The sequence below is a fragment of the Rhea pennata genome, chromosome 6, assembly GCF_028389875.1.
Source record: "Rhea pennata isolate bPtePen1 chromosome 6, bPtePen1.pri, whole genome shotgun sequence".
Lineage (NCBI taxonomy): Eukaryota > Metazoa > Chordata > Aves > Rheiformes > Rheidae > Rhea > Rhea pennata.
This window is the reverse complement of record NC_084668.1, coordinates 391,274-417,287: the sequence shown is the minus strand read 5'-3', so window position 1 is coordinate 417,287 and position 26,014 is coordinate 391,274. Positions and strand designations below refer to the sequence as shown.

The following is a 26,014-nucleotide window of genomic DNA, read 5'->3' as shown; positions in this document are numbered from 1 at the left end:
GATGAGATGTGACCATAAATCAGTAGCCCTATAGTTCTATGTATTTACTGCTTGTCTAAATGTTACTCTTTCTGGCTCAGAGAAATATACAAGGAGTAGAACATCTTTTGATAGTGGGATAAGTAGTTTTTCCTCTTGTTCTTACTAGACTTTGCTATGATCATAGCAAAAATGGGGAAAATATCTCTGGTAATCTGCATAGAATAATTGATTTGTGCAATTTGTCCTGTTGGATGGGAGCCCAAAGAATAATTTTGGTGAATTTTTAAAGCAGAAGGAATTCCTAATGGCAATTAAACTTTGTTAACAAATAAAACTAGTTTCTCTTTCTGTGAAAGTTGTCCTTTGGAGAGGAGTTCATATGTGATACGTGATGAACAAAGAGATGAAACTTTCCCCTTTTTTGCTCTGTATTGGTGAACATAAGCGAGAATTCAGATAAATTGAAACTGAAGTATTGAGCCTTTTATATGTAAAAAGGAGAAGCAGAAGAATACAGGAGACATTCTATTGCAGTGGAGTTTGAAATGGTGATGAAATGAGTTATTAGGGCTGTCTCCAAGTCCTTGAATTGTATTGTTCTTAAGAGCTGCTTTGATGACCCTTCTTTAAAACAGCAAAGCCTGTTGGCAGTCTTATTTCAACATAAAATGCTATACAGTAGAATTTCTCTTTCTCTTCTCTATAATCAGAGAGACTGTATTTTAAAAAAACAGCTCACTGGCAGTACAAAACTAACCCCAGTGTTTAGGCAAGTAGATGATGCATTACCATGCTGTAAATTCTGTAGCTTCAGTCATCTGTTGCTCCAGCAGTTCAGTTCTTCTAATGTACAAGAAACACTTTTATTAATATTAGTGCTATAATACCTTGCCACACTCTGCAGATGAGCTGTATTTTTTCTCATATTCTATCTAACCAGGGCAAGCTCATGGCTTAAAGTTTATTGACATACGTAAAACAAGTTTAACCAGTTTGTGCTGCCAAGTTAAACATTGTCTCCTAGTTCTATAATATAAACCTTTAAACTATTATAAAAGCTTTTAGGCCATAGGAATTTTCAAGTAACTTTTATCTTTGTGTTCTTAACATACAGTTTTTTTATAAGAATTTTAAGATGATAGAGCTTTACAGGACAAGACAGTGAAGTTTGTATTAGAAGTTTTTTATTTGAAATCAAGGAGATACACAAGTGCATAAGGAAGCACCTTTGTTATTGTGTACTGTTGTGCACACTATGTTCAGATTGTTTTTGACATTCATGACAAAAAACATTTTGCTAATAAGCTGTCTTGAAATGTGTTTTTTTTTTTCCATTGAGGAGGAGAAAGTGCAACAAATTTAAGGTCGTCGTCCTTGCTGAGGGCCAAGTCTGTTTATATGTTAATGTTTACATTTAGAAATCTAATATGTAGTTTTTTGTAACTTGTGTGCTGGCGTTTTTTCCTTCATTACGAATCTATGCTTAAATTAGCTCTCTATTGATTTTGGTTTTTTTTCCCCTCAAAGTAATGATTTTTCTCACTAAAACTACAAACTATTGCAAGTTGCTAGGTTTTAGTGTTTCCTTTTTAAAATATAGCCCAGGGAGCAGTGTGACTGCTATAAAAAGAAATAAATTAAATTGGCTGTGTATGTTTAATGCTCTGTCTTTATTTTAAAGCAACTTTGTGGTAATTCAGTGTGCTGTGAAGTACCCCCTGGTAAATAATGATATAAAATAAGAAGCAATAAACACATTACATGTATCAAATTACCAAGTTCTTGTTATTTAATGAACTCAATTGTATGTATGTATGTGTATTTTTTCCCTCTCTCCTGAGAAAAGCCTTGTACTGAGTGTTCACATCTACAGTAAGTGCCAGTGATTTTTTGTGTTGTATTATTTTGAAATTACAGAAATGTGTATTATTTCAAGAACAGTGGAACTCACATAACTAAAAAAAAGTAGATGATCGCTGGCCACGGCAATAATACTAAAAAAAAAAAGGGGAGGGGGTGGACAAAAGTAAGGAGTCACATGTCAAGGGGGTCTGTTGTCATTTCTGTAGTGAGGATTTTTTTGTTTTGTTTTGTGTTTTTTTTTTTTTTTTTTTTTGTAATTTGTCCACTGAATTCCCATTAATTTTTCCAGTGAACTGTTTTTAACCTCACATTTTTTTTCCTCCTTTCAAGCTGCTGCTCAGAGTTTGTTTTAACATTGCATAAGTGCCCGATCCTGTAAATGTGTTTCATTATTGTTACTGTTTTATTTTTCTTAAGAAGGATCCCTTCTCATTTTCTTCATTTGCAGTAGATATTTTTCTGAGGATCAACTCTGTGAAACCGAATTCCTAATTATCCTCTTGTATTTTTGGGTGGAATTGTAGATGGACATAAGTGCTGGTTGCATATAGCACTGAGTTGTTTGGCTTTTAAAAAAAATGCGTCCAGCAGATCTAGATTAGACTTGCTCTGTGAACTTCAGCAAGATTTCAAGAAGACTTTTTCTTCCTCAGTCATATAAAAATATCACCTGAATTTTGATAAAGTGATTATTGTTGTGCAAAATTTATAAGATTTTTAAAAGCTTGTAAGTAAAACTTATATCACACACCAACAATACGTAACTCTGAATAATGTTAGAGGCTATATTAAAATTTAAAAGCAAAAGAGAAGTTAGGAAATACCAATGAATAAAGAATGTATCTGTGGCTCTGATTAGACTACTTACTCTTGTATGTATGTATGTTATGTTTCAGCCTTGAATTAGACAGTCGAACACTGCTGTCTCCACTGAATGCTTTAACTGAACCTACGAAAGCCTATTACTAAAGTTAAAATTACAGCAGTGCCCACTAATATAGTTGCCTCAATAGTAACCTACTATAAGGAGGTAAGAAGACTTTAGTTTTAAGGGGCTGTCCAATTACAAATAGAAATTGGTTCTAAAGAACTAAAGAACTTCAGACGGTAATATTAAGATGAAATTAATATATGTAGGTTTCTGGAACATTTGTAGAATGGGAAAAATTTCATTATTTAATTGCTGATGTGAAGAATGTGTTAATTTGATGAATCATGAAGTAAACAAAATTAATAGTCAGTAATGTGGTCTCTATAGTATGTAAGAGATTTTCAGTTATACAGCAATATGACCTTTTGGCAATAACAAAAGCCTCTGTAAAATGCATTTTTAGTAGTCAGAAAAGGATGTTTGAATGACCATGATATAGGAAAACTGATAAATGAAGTATTGCTGATTTATCATGGTGGGGACTTTATATTGAGTAGACTAGATGTGTATGAAATCTGAGGACAGAGGCACATGGGTGCTGATGCAGTTTGTGTTTGTGTAGGGTTTTTTGGTTTGTTTTTGTTTTTGTGCTAGTTAATTGCCAGTTGACAAATCAGTACTAAAAAACAGCTGTTGTATGCATGGTAAGTTTTCTAGCAAATAAACTTTTCATCTGTGGAGCTCTTATTAGCCTTTTCTAAGGCAAGCACATAGTTTTGGACTTTGGAGATGAGAAATACCATCCAAATTAACTAAAAAATAAATTAATTTCTGTTACTTATTCTGATTTATTTCTGCCACTTACTCCTGATTCATGAAGTAAGAAATTGTTGATAATTGAGAAGCAGTCTGAAGAACAGCATATCTGTTGGAGTGATTGAGTTAACAAAGTGGGAAAAGATCTCATTTTGAAATTTCCACAGGATGTAATTAGATGGTGAGACAGTTACTAACCACAAGTGTGGTTCTTAGTTCAACAAAACATCCTCAATAATATTGCAGTAGAAGTTTGTAATCATGATACACAACTCCGTTGAAGCTGCTATTCCTAAATTTGTCATAAAGTTACAAACTTAGGACATGCAATCTAGTTTTATTAAGGGCTGTTAATGTCATGAAACGAATGTTCTCATGATTTTAAAAATAATTGTCACTGATAAAAACACTAGATATAACTGTTCTTAGAAATGAAAGGTTCCGCACAAAATTCTATAACAAATTGGTAAGCGCTATCAGCAAAATGTGTTAGAAGACCTCATGAGTAGGAATTGGGTAATGGTCAAATAGCCATCGTGGTCTCCAAAGACGCGCCCTTTTGGACACATGGGACCACTACGTCTGTGGTCGTTTTGAACTCGTAAGTGAACCACTATGTGAAGTCACGTGGCTGGAGAAGATTGAGATGAGTCGAATATTTGTTCTCAGATGTAGTTTTTTAGAGTTTTGTACTAAAATTAGAACCTTTCTGAAATGGTGATCAGAAGCCGGGAGAAAAGAACAATAGGGTGGGAGTTCACTGCTAGAGAAATATCAACAATGAAGACTTAAAATAGTTTGCTGATAAATATGAAATGTAAGTCACAGCTGGCCTGTAACTGTAGTGTACTTTGCATGGTTACGTAATTCAGAAAACATCAAAGAAACCTGCTCCTCTAAGCAAATAACATACTACAGCGCTTTTAATCCATTATTTTGTGCAGCCACACAGTGCACAATGAATATACCTGTTTTTATGTTGCAGCCTATGTGATATATGGAAAGAGGAAGCTGTTCTTAATGGTTGGTTTTGCAGGTTTAGTAAATATTCCTTAAGATTTTAAGAAAACAAATATAAGGTATTCAAGCAATTTCTTGCTTCTGTGTATAATAATGATCTGGTGAAGAACTACAGACAGTTTGTGTTAGAACTCAGATTAGAATATGGCTTTCCTGGGTCCCAATCAGTGCGTTATGGACTAAAGGAAAAAATAACTGTTTGTGGACACCTTTGCACCATCTGAACGGGCAGGATGTAACTACATAATTCAAGATTTAGTACAACTTACGTACATAAGAAGAACAGATTTACATTGCACAGTCTGGCCTTTAAACTTGTCACTTCCTAAACTTCCTAAGGTTAAACTTTTGGCATCATAAATGCCCATTTTAAATGTCCTTTACTATCTTTCTTTCTTTCTTATCTACAGTTGGCTGACTGGTTATTTGATAAGTAGTTACGGTTTTCATTTGAACCTTCTTGCAGTCTCTGTTTTCTTTAGTGACTCTTGATTTGTGTTTGATACCACAGAAAATAGATGGAAAATGGTTTTTTGAAAGGACATTTAGTGCATCCCCCAACTTCAAGGGTCAGATGGTCCATCTAAGCAATTTCTGTTGTGAAACCGCTTTTTAATAGCGTTGGAGAAAAGATGACCTTCAAAGTTCACAAACTTTTTTTAGTGCCTGAAACAGCAGCTCGTGAGGCTTGTGGCTTGTCCTGTTGTTTTGTTGTGTTTTTGTTTCGCCCCTACTGTGTCATGCAAACAGAATGTGTTAGGTAGTCTGAATCTTCTGTCCTCTGCACAACACTGTGAGCTTGAGCACCAGTGCTAAGTTTATTCTCGCAAATGTCTGTTTTATTCATTTCAGAGATAAATATTCCTCTGTTTTTCTTATGGTCTGGCTATCTTCCAGCAGTTTGCTGTACTTAGAGCTAGAAGTTTTTTCTTACTGTCTAAACTAAATTTTCTTTACTGCAAGGTAGGCCCATATTACTTTGTCTATGCAGAGTTGATAGATAAATCGCTCCCTTCTCTGGAACAGGCCAATGTAATTAAGTCAGTCTTATTTAAAACAAACTTTTCACTCTCACAGGTTATGGCTTTTAGACCTCTTATCTCCATGTTTCTCTTCTCAGCGCGCTGTCCTTGGTCCAGATCTGATCTCTAGTGCCCACAACAGGACAGAGTACTCCTAGATGCCTTACTAGTGCCAACTAGAGTAGAGAGATTGCTTTGTTTTAAAGGCAGTGCTGCTGTTTGTACAGCAGAGTAAGTAGTTTATTTTCTCATATGATCAGATAGCAGTTTCCAAATGATCACATCTCTGTTCTGAGTCTCTAAGAAAATTCATTCTTCGTTTTTGTAATAATGGACTTGAAAGCATGTGTTGTAGTAGTAGGTTCTCCTTGCGGCTTGTTGTGAAGACTTTTATGTAAGGGAGAAGTGCTTCCCCTCTTTTCCTCTGCAAAACTAGTTGCAGTAAGTACTGGGAAAGGGAAGCTGATTGTGGAATATATTTATGATGCTTTTTACCTTTTTCTGTGGTAAGTGGTGTTGAGTAGAGGGTGAATACACAGTATTTGGCTGCCCCCTCCCGTACCTATTGGTGAGCCTGAAGTGTATCGTATTTCAAAGGAGTAACCAGGGTTATAGGTGGATCTCTGTTCAAGTCTTTCACTTTAAACTTAGTTTTCTAATTGCCCATGTTTTTTGTTAATCTCTCTGAAAATTCTCTGATGCTCTGGACTGTATCTAGTTCATCCAAATTTACTCAAGCAAAGACGGAAGATTATGTCTTCTCCCCAGGATCTTGTGGTTAAATCTTAGGGGATACTTTCTTATTTTCATAAAATACTGCTTTGTTTGGAGGAGTGTCATTAACTGTGTTCTTTTGGTGCAGCCTTCTCAACATTGGTGGACAGATATGCTGACAGCTGACACATAGTCTTTTCCTATAGAAGATGATCGGTACCAAATCGCTATTACCATATACACGTAGAGTGTATGTTTAAAAAATAGTACTTAACTCTCTCCAATTGACCTTCAAAATCTTAGTGTGGTATAATGATGCCTTGTTTTCAGAAAGTTCTTTCTGGGTTGTATTCCATAGGTAATCATTATTTATTTCCTTTTAGTTTCTTTGCTTTTTGTTTAGATAGCCCAGTTTGGGGGGTGTTCTTGTGTAACCCCCCCCACCCATACACACACACTTTCCTGCTGGAGCTGGAGGGGACTGTGTAGTTTACGTTCTTTAAGAAAGAGCTGAAGATTCTGCAGAATGTCTTTTGTTCCCGTATTTTGTACAGACATAGATAACCAGAGCATCTTCTTTTTTCCTTGGTTTTGGATCCTTAGCGTTAAAAGTTAGTTATCTAACTTTGCGTAGCAGGAGGGAGGGAGCATGCAAGATGGGAGCATGCAGGCAGCATACACGCTGGCCTCTAACACTAAGGAGCGTAACTCATCGCTGCGGCTTGCTTCAGATGTTGTCCTACTAAATGAAAAATAACCATTTGACCATTTGTGTGCACAGCTGTACATTTTTGGAACTGACCCCAGGGATTTGAGCGTTGAATATAAATACAGATTCTGGAAATCTTCCAGTTTTCTTATTAGTATTTGTTTAACATACTTCAAGGTATTCATAGAAGCTTAAGAACCTTATTTTACTGATTTTTCTTTTTCTACTTTATTTCATAAAATAAAGTGAACTTTCTGAAGAATCTGATTTTTTTTGATGGAAAATTGTTGCTTTTTTATTGATTTGATAACAGCTTTAATGGCAGTCCATTGCATTAGACAATGTACACTATGATTACATTTTTTTCTTCTTGTATATTTTGTACTTTGTTTTTCTTAAACGTGAAAACTAAAATGAAGTTAAAATTTATAGATGCTTCAGAAAGCTTTTTGAGGAAGTTGTTATTAAGAACTGCTCTTCTTTAATTCCTTATATTCTGTTTTCCTTGCTTTTCTGTAGAAGATAGTTATCTGAAACATTTAAACTGTGTTCTAATTTTATGTCCCAGATATTTTTCCTATAATCAGTGATAATCCTAAATTTGCAACTGCTGCTCACTTGAGGTTGATTGTTAAATTTGAGACTTCGAATACGGAGCAGGAGAAATAAATGCACATGCTTTCAAGCACAAATATGGGGGCACATACATACATGATAGTAATGTCTGTGATGGTTTAGGGAATGTACGGCTTTTTCTTTGTCTGCCAACTGTGCACCGCATATAAGCTTAAAAAAATTTTTTTAATTGCTCTGTACATGGATCTCTTGAGCTATGCATAACCAAAGGTAATCCTAAGTCCCTTTATCAACCATCTGTTTTGTGGCCCAGGGAATCGCTAGCTAATACTGCGTTTCTAGGTTTCTGGCTCTGTTACCCGTTACCTGCTATGCTGATGAACTGAGGTCAAGATAGAGACCTTTATTTTACTTTTACGAGAATGTCTTACAGCAAATTGTACAGGTTTAGCTTTATAACCTAATTATATGTGGAATGTTGGGAATGCTCTATTATTTTTCTTTATAAGAAGACCATGAACTCTAATTACTTAGTTCCAGTATTAAAGCATTCCTTGTGCTTCAGGATTTTGCTTAACTGCATTGTTTGTGGAAGATAAATATAACCACCAAAATGTTTCTACTGATTACTTCAATATTTCGTTTATATCATTCCTTCAGTATTTTGTTTGGTTTTGTGTGAATGTCATTATTAATGTATTTAATTCTGTTTTTCTCTCTTATCCTTTAGGAGCAGCATTTAAAATGTTAAAGGCAGTTTTAAAAAAGAGCCGAGAGGGTGGAAAGGGGAACAAGAAAGAATCAGGTATGAATATTGATAAAATATTTTGTAATGTAGATGATTAATTATGCATTTTAAATTCAGCAGTTAAATTTATTGTATTGCAGCAGTGATACCCAATATTTAGGGCAGAGGGTGACTCATTGCAAATTCTAGCTGCAGGGAGGTCTGTATGCCACAGGCCCTCCCCTTTGTTTTGACAGGACTGTTAAAATGCAAAGCATTCATGCATGGAATGAGTAGGAGGTCGAAGAGTTCCTGGAAGTGTGTATCCAGTGGACTCATTCCTGAATTGCTCCTAGGAAGGACAGACGGAACCAGCTTGCTTTTTGCTCTTAAAACAGAGATACTTAGAGCAAGCTGTCTGTATTGTTCTGGGAGTCCAAGGCCATGGTCCAAGGCTAGAGAGTCAGAACTCTGAACTAAAGAAATACATTTTCAACTATTTATTCAACTGTATTATAGAAAAAATGTTTTTATGTACTATGAGATACACAATTTGGTTATTTGCACAATTAGAAACAAGTTTATTGAAAAGAAATTTACTGTAAAGTTTTAAACTAGATAACAACTTCTGTCAAGTTCTATTTTTTTTCCTTTAGCTATAAAGATTTTTGAAGATAAAATTAATTATTAATTAGCTTTACCTAACAGAAAATAAAGCTTTTTTTTACTATTAAGCATCAGCTTAGTAGATCACTACTTATCTGTGTTGTCTTTCAGGAAAAAAGTTAATTGAGAACTAGAATTCCCACTTTCAGGGCCAGAAAAGGATCATCAAGTAAGGACCCATCTCTCTTTGAGAAAGAGTAATAGTCACAGAGGTAGAAATGTTCATGTTTGAGTATTAAACCAGGCTGCTCTGTGCAGACTATGCTGAAACTTCTGCTGCCATGACTAGAAAGCTAATGGACCTGAGTGATTGTGGCCTTTTTCTTTACAGTGTAGTCCTTTAAATCATTAATGTAGATTAACTTTTGAGAATTGTCTCATGAATTAGATCCTAAATTGTCTAGATAGTGCACTGTGTTCTCTGGCAACGCAAATTTATTTTGCTCTGAATAAAGAATTCCCTCAACAAGCAAATCAAATGCATATCTTGCTATGTAACATTTTAACTCAGTCAGTACAGTTTCAGGTCCTACAGGGAGGATTTTTTAAAGTTGTGTTTTGGAAAAAGCAGTTCTATGTTCATCTGGCAGGTAAGGTGTCCTTCAGAATATTCTTGCAATCTTCTGAAGTTTACACTCAACCAGTACAGTTTCTTTCAAAGTAACTGAAGAATGAAAGCTGTTCTGAAAAGAAAAAGCGTTGACACTAGGTCAAAGACGCACAGAAGTGATCCTAGAGCAGGACGAAAGGCATTCTGCTAACTTCCTGTGTGCAGTTGACTTGAAGTTACCAGCTGGAGTTGTTTAAACATAGTGGCTTAAAGATTCCTGTGGTGAGGCTTTCATTGGTACATTTTTCTTTAAAATGCCAAATGGAAATTGGTTTAAGCTCAAAAGGAAAATAAGGTTGTTTGGAATAGAGTTTTGACCAGGGAATTTTCTTTTATGATCCCATCACATCTGTCTGGATTAATGTATGCAAAAGGAAGAGTTTTTTCCTGTTGATAGAAATATAATGCTGCTATATTTCTGAAAACTATAGTATTTTTTGTTTTAGCAAAGTACTAGAGGTTTATGTATGATTTGAAAGTTATGGAACAAAGTGTTGGGGAAAAATTGAATGATTCCTGGTTGGTGAATACTAAAGTAAGGAGGAGTGGAGTGCAGGAGCCACCACTGTTTAAAAGGAAGTAATTAATTTATACTGTATTCAAAAGACTTTGGCTTATTTTGTATTTGAAGATATTTTGATAAGTTTGAAAAGGAATGTGTGTATTCTGCTTTGTGTTACATCTAGTGCTTCCCGTGAAGTTCTGTTTAGTTTCTTAGTTTTGTCTGTTTTGTTTTACATTTGAAAGAATTGGAAAGTCTTTTGTAAGACAGTTACCATCTTTAGAGAAGATATGAAACAAGGTAAAGAACATTGATGAACTTGTAGAGCCTATCTTTTGCTTATTTCTCTCCCTGCACATTAAACTCTGAACAATGAGGAATTTTTTTCAATTGTAGACTTGTTTCATCTCATGGCCTTTCAGATTCTTGATAACAACTTCTACAATTTAATAATTTAAGAACTATGAAGAGAGTGAAAAAGAATGCTGGAAGTTGAAGTGGTGTAAGTTGACTAGAGAGAGACACTTTATATGGAAACATCCATCCTTCTATCCACTGTATAATCTGATCCTTAGAGGGTAGTACAATAGTAAATCTAAATGTTTGTCTCAGCTTCGCAGGGCATTGGTTTGATTTATCTGTCGATGAAGTTTTGAGCAAGTTTTCACGTATTTCAGAGTTTGAGGCTCTAGTAGGAGGTAGACAGGAGAGAACAGTTCAGTAGTGCTGAACTACCTGATTAGGAAAATATCTATGATCTTTTTCAGCATATCCAGTTTAGGAATAATAGGGAACAGCTAAAAGGTAGTAATGTCTTAAGCTGCTGCAGCTAGTTCACCATTGGCTGAATGAATGTGGTCACAGACTTTGCTAAGGTATGGAGGTGGATCGTCACAGAATCGTATCTATCAGACTTTGAATCCCAGTAGGTAGAGAATAGACATTGAGGTATTGAATTGCAGCTGAGGAGCAGTGTCTCCTGAAGGACCGTCTTGACTCACTCAAGCTGAAGTCAAAGTGGTAGAGGATTAGGCTAAATGCAACAATTTAATCTTAAACTGAAGTAACCCCTGTTGTCCCATGGGTTTACTTGTGTAAATAATAAAAACTTCTGGAAGTCTCTGTAATTCAAAGGCTAAGTGGAATGATTCCTGTTTCACTGAACAGAACTTCCTGTTTATGTATTGGCTGTATCCTGCCGGTTTTACGTTTGTTAGCCTTGCAGAACCTGTACAAATAGGAATGAGGGATTATGCTTGAACTGGAAACATGGTTAATATTGAAAAGTCTGTGAAAGGGTTAAACAACAACAAATTATCAGTGCAGAAAATAGCTTGTATGGATTCTGATGCTAAAACATCAGACATACATATGTGTGTGCACACGTGCAGGCATTTCTAAAAAGCAAGCAGTGTGGACAAAGTTGTTTATGTTTAGAACATCGTTTCATAGCAAAACTTAAAAAAAACAATTATTTCTGACAGGTGTTTGAGGAAAAGGTAGCTGACATCACATTTATGTAAACCGATATACTAAAGGAGTGAAGTTTCAAACACCTAATTTTTAACCAGGACATCCTACTTTTTCTACATCCATTTTTTTTTTTGTTTTTCTGCAGTATGAAACAATCTGCCTGTACACCTATTCAATCATTTACATTGTGGGGAAACAAGTATCTGTAAGTTGACTTTTATTTTGTTTTGTTGCCCCTCTTTCCATTAAAATAATGGTACATACATGGTAAAGTACAGGACTTAGGGCTGGGGGGAACAGACACAACCCACATTCTGCACTTTTCACATTACAGTTAAAGGTAACAGGAAAATATTTTGTGAATATTTGGAACTAAGTGGGAAGGAGCAAAAGGGACATTTATTTTTGTGCCTAGGAAAGCAATCTGTGGTTTTATACTTTCTCATGTACACCTAGCTGAAAAAATATAGTAATTATTCTGAATTTCCCGTTGTTTCTTAAGTTTCATTCAATCTCAGACACAAGGTTAAAATTTAATATTGTTTCTTCTTTAGAAGATTTTTTTTATCAACAAAAAATAATTCATTTCTTTAAACTCTCCAAGAATCTTCAAGATCTTTAAAGGTCCTTAGAAGGTGTCTGTTTTAGTAAAAACTGACAAACCTAATCTTGTTAGTTGAGTGTCCCTTAGTATAACTCTCACTAAACCTTATGACTTCTGCATAGACAATGTCGTGTCTGCCTGTCCGTCTGTTCCCCGGGTTTCTTCTTTAACTCTGTTGGGAGTTTTTCTCCTCTGTCTTCTTCATTCTTTGCAAAACACAAACGGCAATAAACTATGAAGTTTCTTTCCTTGAGATTTTTCAAAGCTAAATTGACCTCTATAACCAGGTGACATTTTCACCATGAGAAGATTCTCTACTGTGACCTCTTTTGGAGTGGGTTCTCCTTTTTAAAGTGTAACACAAAAGTTTCATATCTTAGTGTCACAGTTCAAGGTATTGGTGTCAGAAGCCTGTTGTTTTAAGTCTAGTTCTACAGAGTTACCCGGGTACATTAGTCTTGTCTATGGCTGTCATGAAGGAATAGCATCAGGAATGTATTTAATAAGCTTCAGAATACAAGCCAAAATTCCTTCTTAATTATGATTATTTTAGAAGAAGTTCTACATAGCTACAGAGATACAGATTTATATCAATATTTCCTGTTGGTTTTCTATGTTGCCAGCAATTTAGAAATACACACTTTTGTTTATATGTCTTAATATCTTAATGGCAGAAAGTGCCTATATCTGGGAATCTGCATTTTTTACTAAATAAAAGACACTGAATATAAAATATTTGTAATGGAAAAAGGAAAGAAAATCCTGTATGTTAAATTTCTACAGAATGTGCTCAGTTATTTCAGTTAGATTTTTAGTAACATGAGCATTGTTTTTCTGTTGACCCAATATCAGGCCTGAAGGAACATGAATAATAGAAGTATTGTGCTTAGCTTGCAGTGTTCTTCCTGCACTAAATCCCATCAGAAGTTTAACATAAAATGTAATACACAGCATGCTTGAAAACTTTATTGATTTCTATAGAAATTAAGGTGGTAAGTAGTTGGGATTTTTGTGTTTTCCTGTTTAAAGGGTTCTTTGACTTTCATATGGTGCTTAGACAACAAGGGATAAATTATTATGTCAACAGAAAGATAAAATTTAGAAAATAATACCTTAGTGCTGTAAAGGTAGGGAACTGATAAGTGTTTGATTTCTGGAGGATAAAATAAAAGGCATTAGAATGTTTATGGGTATAAATGATAAATACAGTAACTATCTCTATGTTCAGATTTTTTTAATTGGGGAGAGAAGGGGGGAAGTTCCATATCCATAAATCTTTCTTGGATATTGTTCTGTTCTCCTGTAGATCAGACTTGCACTTGTTTATATTACTGTTTTGAGACTTAGTTTCCATTATTTTTCCTTCACCTTTTATTCCAGTATCTTTATACAGATATCTTTGACCTAAATATGAGTCTGTAAAGGTTTTTGACTGTTAAGAATAGAATGGATGCTTTTATTTCTGTAATCTGTTTATTGTAGGCTGGCACGCTCTTAGTTATTTTGTTTGTATGCCTAATCTCTTCAAGAACATCCACAAATTGAGTGAAAACTTTGAATTTGGAATTTTGGGGGTTCATTTGCATCAGTTCAAATGTAATTAAGAAGCTGAGATTATCAATTTAGCAATCACAACTCAGAGTACAAAATAGTCATTGAAAGCTATTTTACTTTTCAAAGAGAATACTAAGTATAATCTCAGCTTCTTAAACGTTCTGTCATGTTTGTTTTTCTTTCTCCCATTCCAGGTTTATTTTAGTGTAGGCCACTGTTAAAAGGTTGACCGATAGTGCTAGTGCAGCACTTTAAAATAGCTGCACTTAAATTCACTGACACAGATTTTTTTTTGGGGGGGGGGGAGTCAATGGCAGTTAAATTGCAACTTTTTTTAAAAAAAAGAAAAAGAATAATGGTTAGACAAGCAGAAGACCTAATTATTTATTAATACCCTTACATAATAATTTTTTCAGATTGAATAGTTTTGAAGTTATTTGCCTGTAGCAGTAGAGGTTTGTGTCTCAGCTGAACTTGTTTAATTAAGTTGTGTATTTGACACCCACTTTCCTTGCATGATGTCTCATTAAATAGTGATATTTGACTATCATACCTGTAAGTAAGCTGAGAGCAGTGAGAGCTTCAGCTAGCCTTTTGTTAAACTCAAAGCTTGCAATCCTTAAATAAAGTAAGCTTGCATGTTAAAGCTAAATATGCAAATTCGGTTGAAATTTACTAGCCAAACTGTCTAAAACATTAGACTTTGAATTTTAAGTGCAAAGGGACTTCCTGGCACATAAACTACACATCTACTAGCTTGAACATTGAACTTGTACTGCAATACTTTCAAGCTTCAGTGTGACTTTTGGTTGTTATTTTAAAAATATCTTGCAACAGAAGACTTACTGTTTCATGCTTTAAATATGGAGCTGTTTTGGCTATTCTGTGTTGCTTTGCCCATTTCGTGTATCTGTTGATAGTTATTTAAGAGTTTAAACTCCTTTTCTGTTGAGCAGTAAGCATTTTATGTAGTAAATGACTTTTCCCAGAAGCTAACTCCAGTGATATCTCCCATGGATATATAAAAGAAAAAAACAAAAAAACAATGCTCATGAAACACTTAAATAGAATTTACTTCAGGGGTCGCAATAGCCTCTCTTTATCACTCTTGATTTCTTAAAATACATGACTGTTTTTTAGATTAGTGCTACAGAAGAACAGTAGTATTCGTGTACTGAAAAAGTAATCTAGTATTCAGAAATAAATGCCAGGGAGTGAGCAGTTAAATTCAAGTACAAGAAATATTGGCAAATACTGTCCATTTGGACCTTAAAACTTTTATTCCAAACTTCACTTGGTTAGTTTCTGACCTAATATACTTCACTGCTGCCCAATTACTCAGGCCATAATGAGTTTTCTTCCCCTTTCAGACTAGATTCTCCTCTTTTTTTTCTTTTTTTTTTTTTCTTTTTCTCCTGGCCACTCCGTACCTAGTGTGATTGAGTCTCAAGAGCATGAGAATCACATTTTGTTTTTTCATAATGCATGTATTTTACATTACAAGTCTGTTTTCTTGTCCCCAGAAGGGGATGAACTATTTCAGTTGTCGTGCATCTTCTGGCAACTCTTGATCAGTGATGGTGATAGCGGTGAGTGGTTACCTTCTGTCTGCAAAGACCAAATCATTTGGTTCTTTCTGTCCTAGGTTGCCTTCTCAGCAACCTGGACTGATCCTATGCATATATGCATCTGCAGACGTGAGCATTTAAATTTTTAGATACAGGTCTTTTACAGTCCAATTATCAGTGTATTGCAATTAAAATAAAATTTCATAGTGCTGTATGTGCATATGTATTGCTATAGGTTTTTTTACTGTGCTTTTCCTGAAAACTCATGAATTTTGTCAGAGGTGTCATGGACCTTTTGGTGTAAAAAGAACAAATCGTATGTAAAGCAGCTAATAACTATTGTTGGATTTTTTTTTGTTGTTGTTGTTGCTGTCGTTGCAATCTTGCATGCATTCCCCGTGTAAAACTCCATTTAGTTCTGTCTCAACACAGACCATTATACTTAGAATCATAGGATCAGTAAGGTTGGAGATCATCTAGTCCAACTTCCGTGCTCAGCAGGGTCACCTAAAGCGTGTTAGGCTGGCTTGCATCCAGGCAGGCTTTGAATATCTCCAGAGAAGGAGACTCCACAGCCTCTCTGGGCAACCTGTTCCAGTGCTCCGTCACTCTCACAGGGAAGAAATTCCCCCTCACGGTCAGGCAGAACTTCCTGTGCTTCAATTTCCGCCCATTGCCTCTTGTCCTGTCACATGGGACAACTGAAAAGAGTTTGTCCCCGTCCCCTTGACACCCTCCCTTCAGGTACTTGTACACATTGATCAGATCCCCCCTCAGTCTGCTCTTCCGCAGGCTGAAGAGGCCCAGCTCTCGCAGCCGTTCCTCGTAGGGCAGATGCTCCAGCCCTCTGGTCATCTTCGTAGCCCTGCACTGGACTCTCTCCAGTAGCTCCATGTCTTTCTCAACTTCTCTTACTTCCTCTAAAAGAGCAAAGGAATTATGCCTCTTAACCTCACATTTACAGTTTTTCATGGTCAAGATTCTCTGCAGAGCCTTACAGACTTTCAGTAATGGCTATATTTGTAGAAGTTGCAGTTTTTAGTGACAGTAATACACTAATAGTGGGCAAATAACTCCTGTATTCCAGAAGAAACATTAGAAAAGTTTGCAGGCATGCATGTTAGACAAATGTTGCTTACCAAGAAAATGATGGTATCATAGGAGTAGGCTGACTTCCCATCATGTCTATTTTAGTGCCCTCAGCAGCATACTTATTGAGCAACATGTTGAAGTTCTTAGATGATTAAAAAATCTCTCTGTTCAAAAGATATTGTTTCATGGTGCATCATCATACAGAAGTGTTAGTATTACTTTCTAGGATTATGTTCTAAATCAGATTGTCATGTTGAAGAATGGAAATCAAAAGTTGCAGTGCAGACTAACACAAGAAGTTGAATAAGTACCCATCCTACCTAGCTGTTCTGTCACTTGACACTCGCACATGACACGCTCGAACCAATTAAAGCTCTGTCCTTCTGGTCCAGCATAGATCAACACTACAGACTGGGACCAGCAGGGCACTCCCTCCAGCCAGTCTGCGTTGAGTCCTGGCTGGTGGCCTTGTGCATCGTGGTCCCACCTTGAGCTTGGCCTTCTCTGCAGTGTAGGGCGTCCTTGGGTGTGTTTCCCCATGCTGAGGGGGGTTATTGTAACAGTTTATTGATCCCTGAGAACTGTGAGCATAAGCCAGCAGTGGCTTTGATAGACAATGCGGCCCTAGGTCAGCCTTGGAGACTTTCCTGTAGTGTTAATAGATTTTTTTTTTAATATCTTCAAGCAGAAGTGCAGAACTTAAGATTTCTTATGTTATAGCACAGTATTATATTAATTCAAAGTATTTTAAAGTGATCTGAGAGGTTTTTGCTCCATTTCAGTAGACAGATAAAGAGTGAGAAAGACAAAAGTAGCTATCTCAGAAATACTGATTGAGAGAAGTCTGTGTGATATTTTCTGTCCTGCAGTTGCTGTCAATATTGAGACTTGATCAAGGAGTCAGCATTTTCATTGATTAGCTTTCACTGTTTTGAAGGTTGGAATCTTGTATGTTAAAAGAATCTGAATTCCTGTATGTTAAAATAATCCAAATTCCAACATCTGCACCATATTCTAGTTAACACATGTTCTGGTGAAGTATTTTACATTCTTCTGGTTTCTAAGCAAGCACACAACTTGTATTGAATGAAGAATGAAGCATTTTATTGTGTGTAATAATAACATATATACTGTAATGTCTGTCCTTTCAGTTATCTTTTCTGTTCAACGAAAGTATTAGCTAAAACATTTCATCTTAAGGCAAAGTTCAAGTTCTAGATAAATGAATAAAAGAAACTTGTTAATCTGATTAAGCCTTCTTGTTGCATTGCTAGGTGTCACTGCGTTTTGATTTCCATTTGATTTTCATTTTGAAAGAGCTTTTAAGAAAAAATTATTTAAAGCTTTTAGGTTGTTTACAGGAATACTTTGACCCCTGACTAGGACCTCTGGTTCCTTGTGATTGATGCTTATGAAACTTTGTTGTCCAGAGGCTCCTTGACAGTAGAAAATACAGTTCAGAGGGTTTAAAGGATAAAAAAGTGTGATTTCACAGGACTGTTCCTTATCTTTTTTAGCTTGATATTATTAAAAAAATAGTGAGATGTTACATTTCTCCTATTCCAGAATTGATGTTTGACTGCATTACATTGGTGTAAATACCAAGAAATATAATGCACATTTAAAACAATAAATGGCACTATTCTGAAAATATGGTAGCTAAAATATTTTGAATGAATAACCTTTGAGATAGTAACAAGTAATTTTGGTATTCTGTGTGCATCAGAGTGTGGCAGCTGATTACATTTTGACTTCATTGCAGTAAGTTGTCCTTTTACCAGCTGTTACTAATGCATTTTTCCAGTGTGTTTTTCATAATACTAAGTTGCTGTGAAAAAAGCATGAAATATTACCTTGTGGATCCCACAAGCTTGCTCATTTTGAGTCTGTTTTGTGATTTGTGCAGGTCCAATCTTTTTAGAGGAATTTTGCCTTAAGCTGGTTTTGATGTGTGGGTTTGTTCATTAGTCCAATTTATACAAAATGGAAAACATGTAATTAGGATAAGTGAAATATTCAGGACGGATCTGGAGGCATAGGAAAGAAAGATATAAGCAGGTAAACCGAAGCTTGCCATTTCACGCTATCATTTATACAGTGTAACCAGCCACAGTTCATGTTAGCTACGTAGGCATAGGATCTCCCTTCATGCTGTATAATACTAAAATTTATGGATTGATTTAGAGGTCCCATAGGACCAAGAGGTAGAGGAAGTGATGTACTGCATCCAAAGATCTCTGTTTTTATTGTATGCTTTAACTCTTGCTATGGTATAGATCCATGACTGTATAATAAAATTGTTTACTCCTGAGGGCTGGTACTTTAACGTTCAGTTGCACTGGATAATCTATGTTGGAACTTAGCATCTCAGTCTTGAATTCTCACGAAACAGCTATTCTTCCTGCTGTGGCTTCCTTTTAGGTTATGAAGAAAGATGAGCCTCATTATAGCATCAAATGGAGACAGGACATATTTCCAAATCTTCTGCCTAGCTTTCCTCCCAACCTCCTAAAAGAAAAAAACTCTTTACTCGTTGCTCGCTTTTTGTGGGGAGTGAGAGTTTACTTTTGTTGGGGAGAAAGCCAGTGGGAAGAACAAAGAGAAGCGGATGCATAGGGCAGAGAGAAAACAAGGAAAGCAGCTGCTGTGCTTATGCTGTCACCAGCCTCTAACTGTTCATGGGCTTGGGGACTTCCTGAACTCAATGTAGCTTTCAGTTAACCATCAACAAGTTCCTTCCCTATGAACCTCCCTTTGAATCTGTGTAAGGTTTTAGCATCCAAATGCTGAAGGTTTCTATTTACTATTTATTATCTGTTACAGATCTTCCCATAGAAAACGTATTTGTGTTATCCAAGTAGTGGCTATGCCTGGAGCAGTGTTCAGAGGATTATGATGCAGAAGTTTCCATCAGTTCCTGGGGGAGGTGTCTGTTTTGTTTTGTTTTTAGGCCACAAGTGGGGGATTGGCCCATGTGAAATCTCATAGCCTTTTGTCAACAGTTTTTCTGTTTTCTGGAGGAGCACTGGACAGTTTCAGCTTTCTTGAGATGGTTTCTGTCTAATAGTTGCCCAGCAACACTGGGGAAATTAAGTCCTCAAAGGCCAAAGTTGGAATGTTTGGGTTTTTTCAAGGTATGAACTTTTGCACTAATGGAAGAGCTATTGTATCTTAATGGCGAGGGTATATGAATGACAACGAACAAAAGCTTTTTGTTAAATTAGGAAAACTTCTGATTGAAAAGGAGAATTTCTGTGGTATATATTTGGGAGTTTTGTTTTTTTGAATCATACTGCCCTTAGAATCCAAGTTGTGAAAAGTTGATCTTTACACCTCTCCCCACAGCGTCCACGGTGGTGAAACATCAGAGTATTGCTATAAAAAAAATTGCTAAGGCAGATTGGTCTGCATACAGGGAAAAATATTTTTCAAGTCATTGTCATAAGTAAATTAGTCATACAGTTTACTGACAATAGTAGACTTATTCCAGCAGTGAACTTAGCTTGGTGATATTTCTGTAGGGCTCTTTTATGAAATAATGTTTCAGATTATAACAGACAAAGATGCATGAAAAGTCACTCAGTATAATACAAAGACGATTCCTTCCTTCATAGGAAAGGGGAAAACGGAAACTGAGGAGGCCTATGTGTACTTAATAACCCTGAAGGGGGAGGAAGTAACTTCTGTTTGTTGTTCTCTCCTCCCTTGCACCCTCTTGCTAACATTTCAATTGGAATGCTTACACAGTGTCCAAATTGCAACCTTGGCAATATGTAGAGAAAAAAACCCTAGCAACAATGTAAATATTTTCTACTTGTAGTTAGCTGTTATACCATGCTACTTTTTTGGGTTTTGCCTGTGTCCGAAGTGAAAAATGGAGCATAAGAACTGGTTTCTCTGTGTTTTCTTCAACTAATTCATGAAGCAAACTCATAGGTGCTATACTGCATAAATAAGAATATACCTAATCTTAAGTCTATGTTTAAAAGTAATTGTTGTCAAAGTTTAGTTGAAATAATAGCCAATGCTGATCTTTGAGTATGAACAGCATTTCTAGAAGAACACCAAAGGAGCCCGTTAGCTACTGGGTTTCCATGGAGAGTAAATGGGAACTCAGTGATTTAGTTACCTTGGCATTTTCAAAACTCTCAAACATGTAATTATAATCGCTAAAAATGTTTAGACTTAAAATTATGTACTTAGACTGCATGTTTTTAAGCATAGTGTGTTGCTGCTAGCTTACTAAACAGTGAAACTCTTTTTGTTGTTTTAAACTGATAGTTATATTCCTGTAATAGTTATGTGCCTAAAATAGTTGCAATTGACTTTTTTTTTTAAAAAAAAAGAGTGTACCATTACAGTTATCTAGTTTTTAATTTCTGTCATGACTTGATTAGGTTAGTGTGGTTCCCTTGAAATCATTTTCTGTTGCTACGAATTTCATATAAACTGAGAGAAGTTTTTGAAGGTGGTAGCTTGGTTTCAGAGGAGTAAGAGAGGAAGTTTTACAATTATGAAATGTTAAGAACGGCTTAAATCTAACATAGCTTTCTTTCAAGTCATTTAATGTAGAGATACATAGTCCTCATGTATCTCTTCTGAGAAAAAATATGCGGTTAGAAAAAAAACAAATCATCTTAAATATATGCAGCTTTGGAAAAATAGAGTTTAAACATCAGGCCTGTTAAAACACCTGTTAAAAATTGAAGGCTGTTAATGATGACAGAAGAAACGCAAGTCTTGTAGAGCCCCATTTAACTAAAATATTTCTTTCCTGTACATAAGTAGACCTGATATTAGGAGTTCTTACTTGAAATTGTTTAAAACAAAATGTTTGTTATTTTGTCTGTTTTTCTCTCAGTTGCACTTTGGGTTCCTTTACTTTAGCCATGCTTCTGGTTACTGTACAGATTGATCTAAAAATTACTCTGGTCACTACCTTTCATCATTTCACTTTTTATTTTTGTGCATACTGATTCAATTTGAATAAGAATTTATGTAAACGATTGAGCACTATCCTAATTTGGACATTAAAAGCTGTTAACCTGTTATTGTTATTGTTAACCTTTGTTTTTCAGCTCTGTTACTGTCGTCTGCCTACAGAAACAGCAATTTTAACATGTATTTCTTCTGTCTTTGAATTATTACTGGGAGCAATGTATTTTTTCCAGTATGTTTTGCAAACACATATTTCATTTAGCTGAAACTACATTTCTGCACTGACAGGGCACATTTCCCTATTTTGGGTGCGTTTTCCTATTTTGTTGTGCTTCCTAACCTTTATATTGTGAACTAATTTTTCTTTTAAGGAAAAGCTTGCTTTTTCCTTAGATAAAGGGGGGGGGAAAATCACTGTCAAACTACACATAACCAGACTTGTTGGTTTTAAGCAGAAAAATAACCATGCCAAGCATAGATTGGTCATCTGTTGGTCATCTTTCTGTAAGCCACCTTTTAATTAAGTGTTGGAGGTCACTAATTAAACTTCTGTCTTAACTAATTCAATTAAAAAAATGCTGTCAGATGACTTTGACATTCAAGATACCACAGTGATCCTGAAATAACTTTTCAATTATAGAAATGCTTCTGTCTTCATATGGAACATGGTTTGCATCTGAGGATGAAGTCTGAAAAGTGCTAATCTTACTGGATGTAAGCTTTTCTTTTCTTCTCCAGCTCTCCTAAGTGATATTACTCTCTCTAATTTTGGGCATCTAAAGTTTTTTAGTGATTACCTAGATTCTGCAGTGAAAGGTAAGTAGTAAGAGAGATCATGCTAACTTATTGCTGGTCAAAATACGTTTTTCTGTATTGAGTATTTGTATGTCAGTGTAATTGTCTGATTTTTATTTTGCTATATCACATAACTGATGATGAAATTTTTTTTAGCAGGTGACTCCTGCCCAGGGAATGCCTTGCAGGTTATTGCAACATCTGGCAACAATGCTGATTTTCCCATTGGCAATCAGCCTGTCTCTGAGGATATTTATAGAATGAACTTGGCTAAAGGAGTCTCCATGTCTTTGCCATCTTCACCTTTGCTGCCACGGCAGTGTTTCTTGATGCAGTCAAGATCAAACAAAAAGTCTCCAGGTAAAATGAAATTGATAACTAAAATCTTCATAATACTTTGATGCATTTTTAACACAATTTATATAAAAGTAACAATAAAGTCATACTAATATTTTGCAATAAGAAAAAGAACAGTGAATATTCTTTGCATATTCCCAGGGAAAAAAAAGATAATTGGTGCTTAAATGAAATATATTTCCTCATGTGGCAAAGATGTATTCTTATGGGTTTAGCAAATACCTAAATTGAAATGTCTGAGTATGTTTAAAACCAATTATTTATGAGTAGTATTTCAGGTAGGTAGAGGACAGCTACAAAAACATTATTTTGTGCATATGTTAGTGACTGTATAAGAGTGATCTGTTATTTTTAATGATTGCTTTAGAGTAGTATTCTTTTGAGAATATTTTTACTTGTGGATATACATAAATATACACACGTGTGTGTGTATGTGTGTATATATGTGTGTGTGTGTATATATATATATATACACATACATACACATCTATATAAAAGAGTATAAATGTATAGATAAGTTGCTGCTGAAGTTGTGGCAAAAAAATTTACTAATTTTCTAAGCTTGTGTCCTTAGAAATGACCATGTGCTTTTGTGTGAGCCTTACTAAATAAGGTGCTCCATCTGGTTCCCTTTTTATCAGTGTTCTGTACATACAAATCATTCCAACACAGTAGCACCACTTGAGTTCATTCAGGTCAAAGCTTGAGCGTCAGGTGAAATTGTCCATATTTCTATTATTTGAGAAGACACTCAACAGTTCTGAAGTTCTTTTGTTGTAATGTTTATGATGTTGAAGGACAAAGGATGGTGAAAGTTTATTTTTGTCAGCACTGAGAAATGTCTTGATTAATAAACCATTTGACATAAAATTAAAGTAAAATCTGTACTCGAAGGATTACCAGAGGATAATAAGTAAAATTTCTAGAAAGTATTCTTAGTTAAGTCATCTAAATATTTTTTCCTTTCAAAATAATATTTTTGTTATTTCATGTTCAAGTAATTTGGATTGGTTTTGACAGTTCAAGTAAAAAATTTGAGCACAGAATATTTTAGTGTTTTACCTCCAATTACAAGTGATTTGTGTAATAACTTTAAAAGCTAGGAGGAGTGTAATGAAGAAAGAAATAGGATTTTTGCTGAAGATTAAGGGAGGCCAGCCTCTTACCCCTGATTTTATTACTGTTGAGAAAACTTAACTGCATTTTAGGTAGATATGAGATGATATCTTACCAACTTCACAACTGCATGATTTAAAATGATGCGCATTCTTCTAACGGAGTCTTTAACTGTTTTATTGTGACCCTGTGGCTTTTATACATAAATACCAGTGCATTCAAAGCATTTCAGAACCTCAAGAGATCTTTGCCATGTCCTTTTCTTTTTTTGGCTGTATATCACAGTGGAATGATTTTGAAGGCATTATGAATTCCGCTTTTCATTTTAAATCTGCAAGAGAAACAATCAACATTGTTTTGTGGAAGTACTTAACTAGTTGATAAGATGCCATGAGTGATAAAAACATTCTGTGCTATTCCTTTAACTTTCAACAAATTCGAGCTGATGGAAGTTGCTTTTATATAAATGATCTGGTTAGAGACTGGGGCGGGAATAATAAGATTAGAGAGGATACTAGCTGTAGTGATTTTCAAGCAATCAATGTGTAGCATGTGAGTAGTAAGTCAGAGCTGTTTCAGGATGAAGTGGATGAAAGAAGCAAAGATTGCATAAAAAAAGATAAGTGTTTTGAAGCTAAAATGTATTGATGAAGTTGTTATAAATTCTGTTAGAATAAAATTCTAACTTTCTTGCCCCCAATGTACAGTTGAACACACAGAACTGCTTAGTGATAGGTTTTTAATGTAAGTGATGCTTTAAATTTTTTTAAAACTATTTGAATGTATCTAATGTAATAGAACTAAGGAAAAAAGTGTCCCTTAAAATACCATAATTTGCTCTACCTCTGTTTCTGTTTTGTAGTTCTAACTCTTCCTGTAACCGAGTCATGTTGGTTACACACACACACACACACACACACACACACACACACACACGGTGATAAGTTTGTGTAACTTTCTTGAATTGAAATTGTTCACTGTCTGAAGATAAAGTATATAGTCTAAATCCATTTAATAAAAAATTTGATTAATAAATCAAGAACAGTAACATTTTCCTGGCAATGTGTTTCAGAGTTGTAAATTTTTTTAAAAAAAATTGTAGACTGATAGCAGCTATTTAATGCAGTAACAGCTAGTTACATTAATATTCATGAAAATGTGTATATTTGAGGGCTTTATATTCAATACTCTTTTATACTGCACTCTTCTAGCGAATGTGTTTGTTCTATAGAATGTATTTATCTCGTCCTGTATCTATATTTGCTGATTTTAAAAAATCTATTTAATTATGCTGTATGATCAATGAATAAAAATATGTTTCCCAGAGTAAATATTTTTAAAATAATGCATGGAAGAGCTTTCTGGCATAAAAAAACACACTGTAAAATGTTTTATGTTTTTGTGTAGTTGATATTGATGTTGAAATTTTTGCACAGAACTGGTCTGTGATGTCTGGAGGAGAAAAATGTTTAAATTAGTAATAAGTCACTTTTACTGCTTCTCCTTTCATTGCAGCTTTTGAGTTTGCTAGTGGGTGACCTAGTTCATGACTTCAGGGGAGTATTCTTTGTTTGTTTGTTTTTTTGTTTAATTTCACATCCTTGCTCTTTTTCACTACTGCATGAGCAAGTATTACTCTCCAGTGTCATTGCTTCAAAATGCAACATTTTGAGTATTTTGAGATTTGGACAAATCTTTTCCTTCTTGAATTCTTTCATCCACTCTCAATCTGGCTATCTACTACATAAAACTGTTGAAAAACTAGCATTTCAGTACCACTGTAAGGGATTCAGTTAATAATAAAAGTATGTTTTGTGCTTAATTTCTTAGCTTTTTAAAAAAGTCACACGCTAATAGATAGAAGGTACTTGAAAGAAAGTAGATTCTTTAACTGTAGCCTGTTAAGTAAAAGCTATTGTGAACATTTTGAATATCTCATTAAATTCTGGTAATTTATGATATCATATAGCAGTAGTGTAATATGAAAATACATGATTAAACCAAAATAAAAGTTGTGAAATTTTATTCAAGTAATGTATAAATCCAGAAAGAAGCAGTTTATTTTAGAATTTAAAATTATGGAAAAGTATCTTTTTTTCCTTTCCCTTCTTGTCGGGTATATTATTCTTACTCGTGTGAACATTTGCTAATTCTGAAAGATTAATTTACCTTCTAGTTTGCTTCAGTTGTCTTTTAATACACAAGTTTAGATAAACTAAAAAATGTCATGGTGGGAAAGGAATGGAATGTTTTAAATGACTTCCCCTTTGAATGTTATATAACTCTATGCAGTTTTCTTGTCCAGATGACTTCAAAGAGAATAGAATGCTTCTGCCAGTATGGATTAGCTGCAGGTGTAATGTGAGGAGTATATTTTAGTTCCCTTCAGATTAAGAGGATTTTGTGCCATCATAGGCATACCTATTCCTTGATTAATGT

At 35.0% G+C, this 26,014-nt stretch overlaps 1 protein-coding gene across 8 annotated transcripts in view; it reads left to right on the top strand.

Annotated features, from left to right (window-relative positions):
• TANC1 (tetratricopeptide repeat, ankyrin repeat and coiled-coil containing 1) overlaps nt 1–26,014 on the top strand; it is a 105,751-nt gene that overhangs the window by 23,975 nt on the left and 55,762 nt on the right. For 4 of the 8 annotated variants that reach the window (XM_062578314.1, XM_062578305.1, XM_062578308.1 and 1 more), the window contains exons 2-3: nt 8,304–8,378; nt 22,259–22,462. In XM_062578314.1, coding sequence (XP_062434298.1) covers nt 8,304–8,378; nt 22,259–22,462 — 279 coding nt within the window. Of the gene's footprint in view, nt 1–8,301; nt 8,379–11,696; nt 11,757–21,945; nt 22,022–22,258; nt 22,463–26,014 lie in introns of those variants that run through there. The other 4 variants (XM_062578306.1, XM_062578309.1, XM_062578310.1 and 1 more) reach the window with 3 other exon arrangements.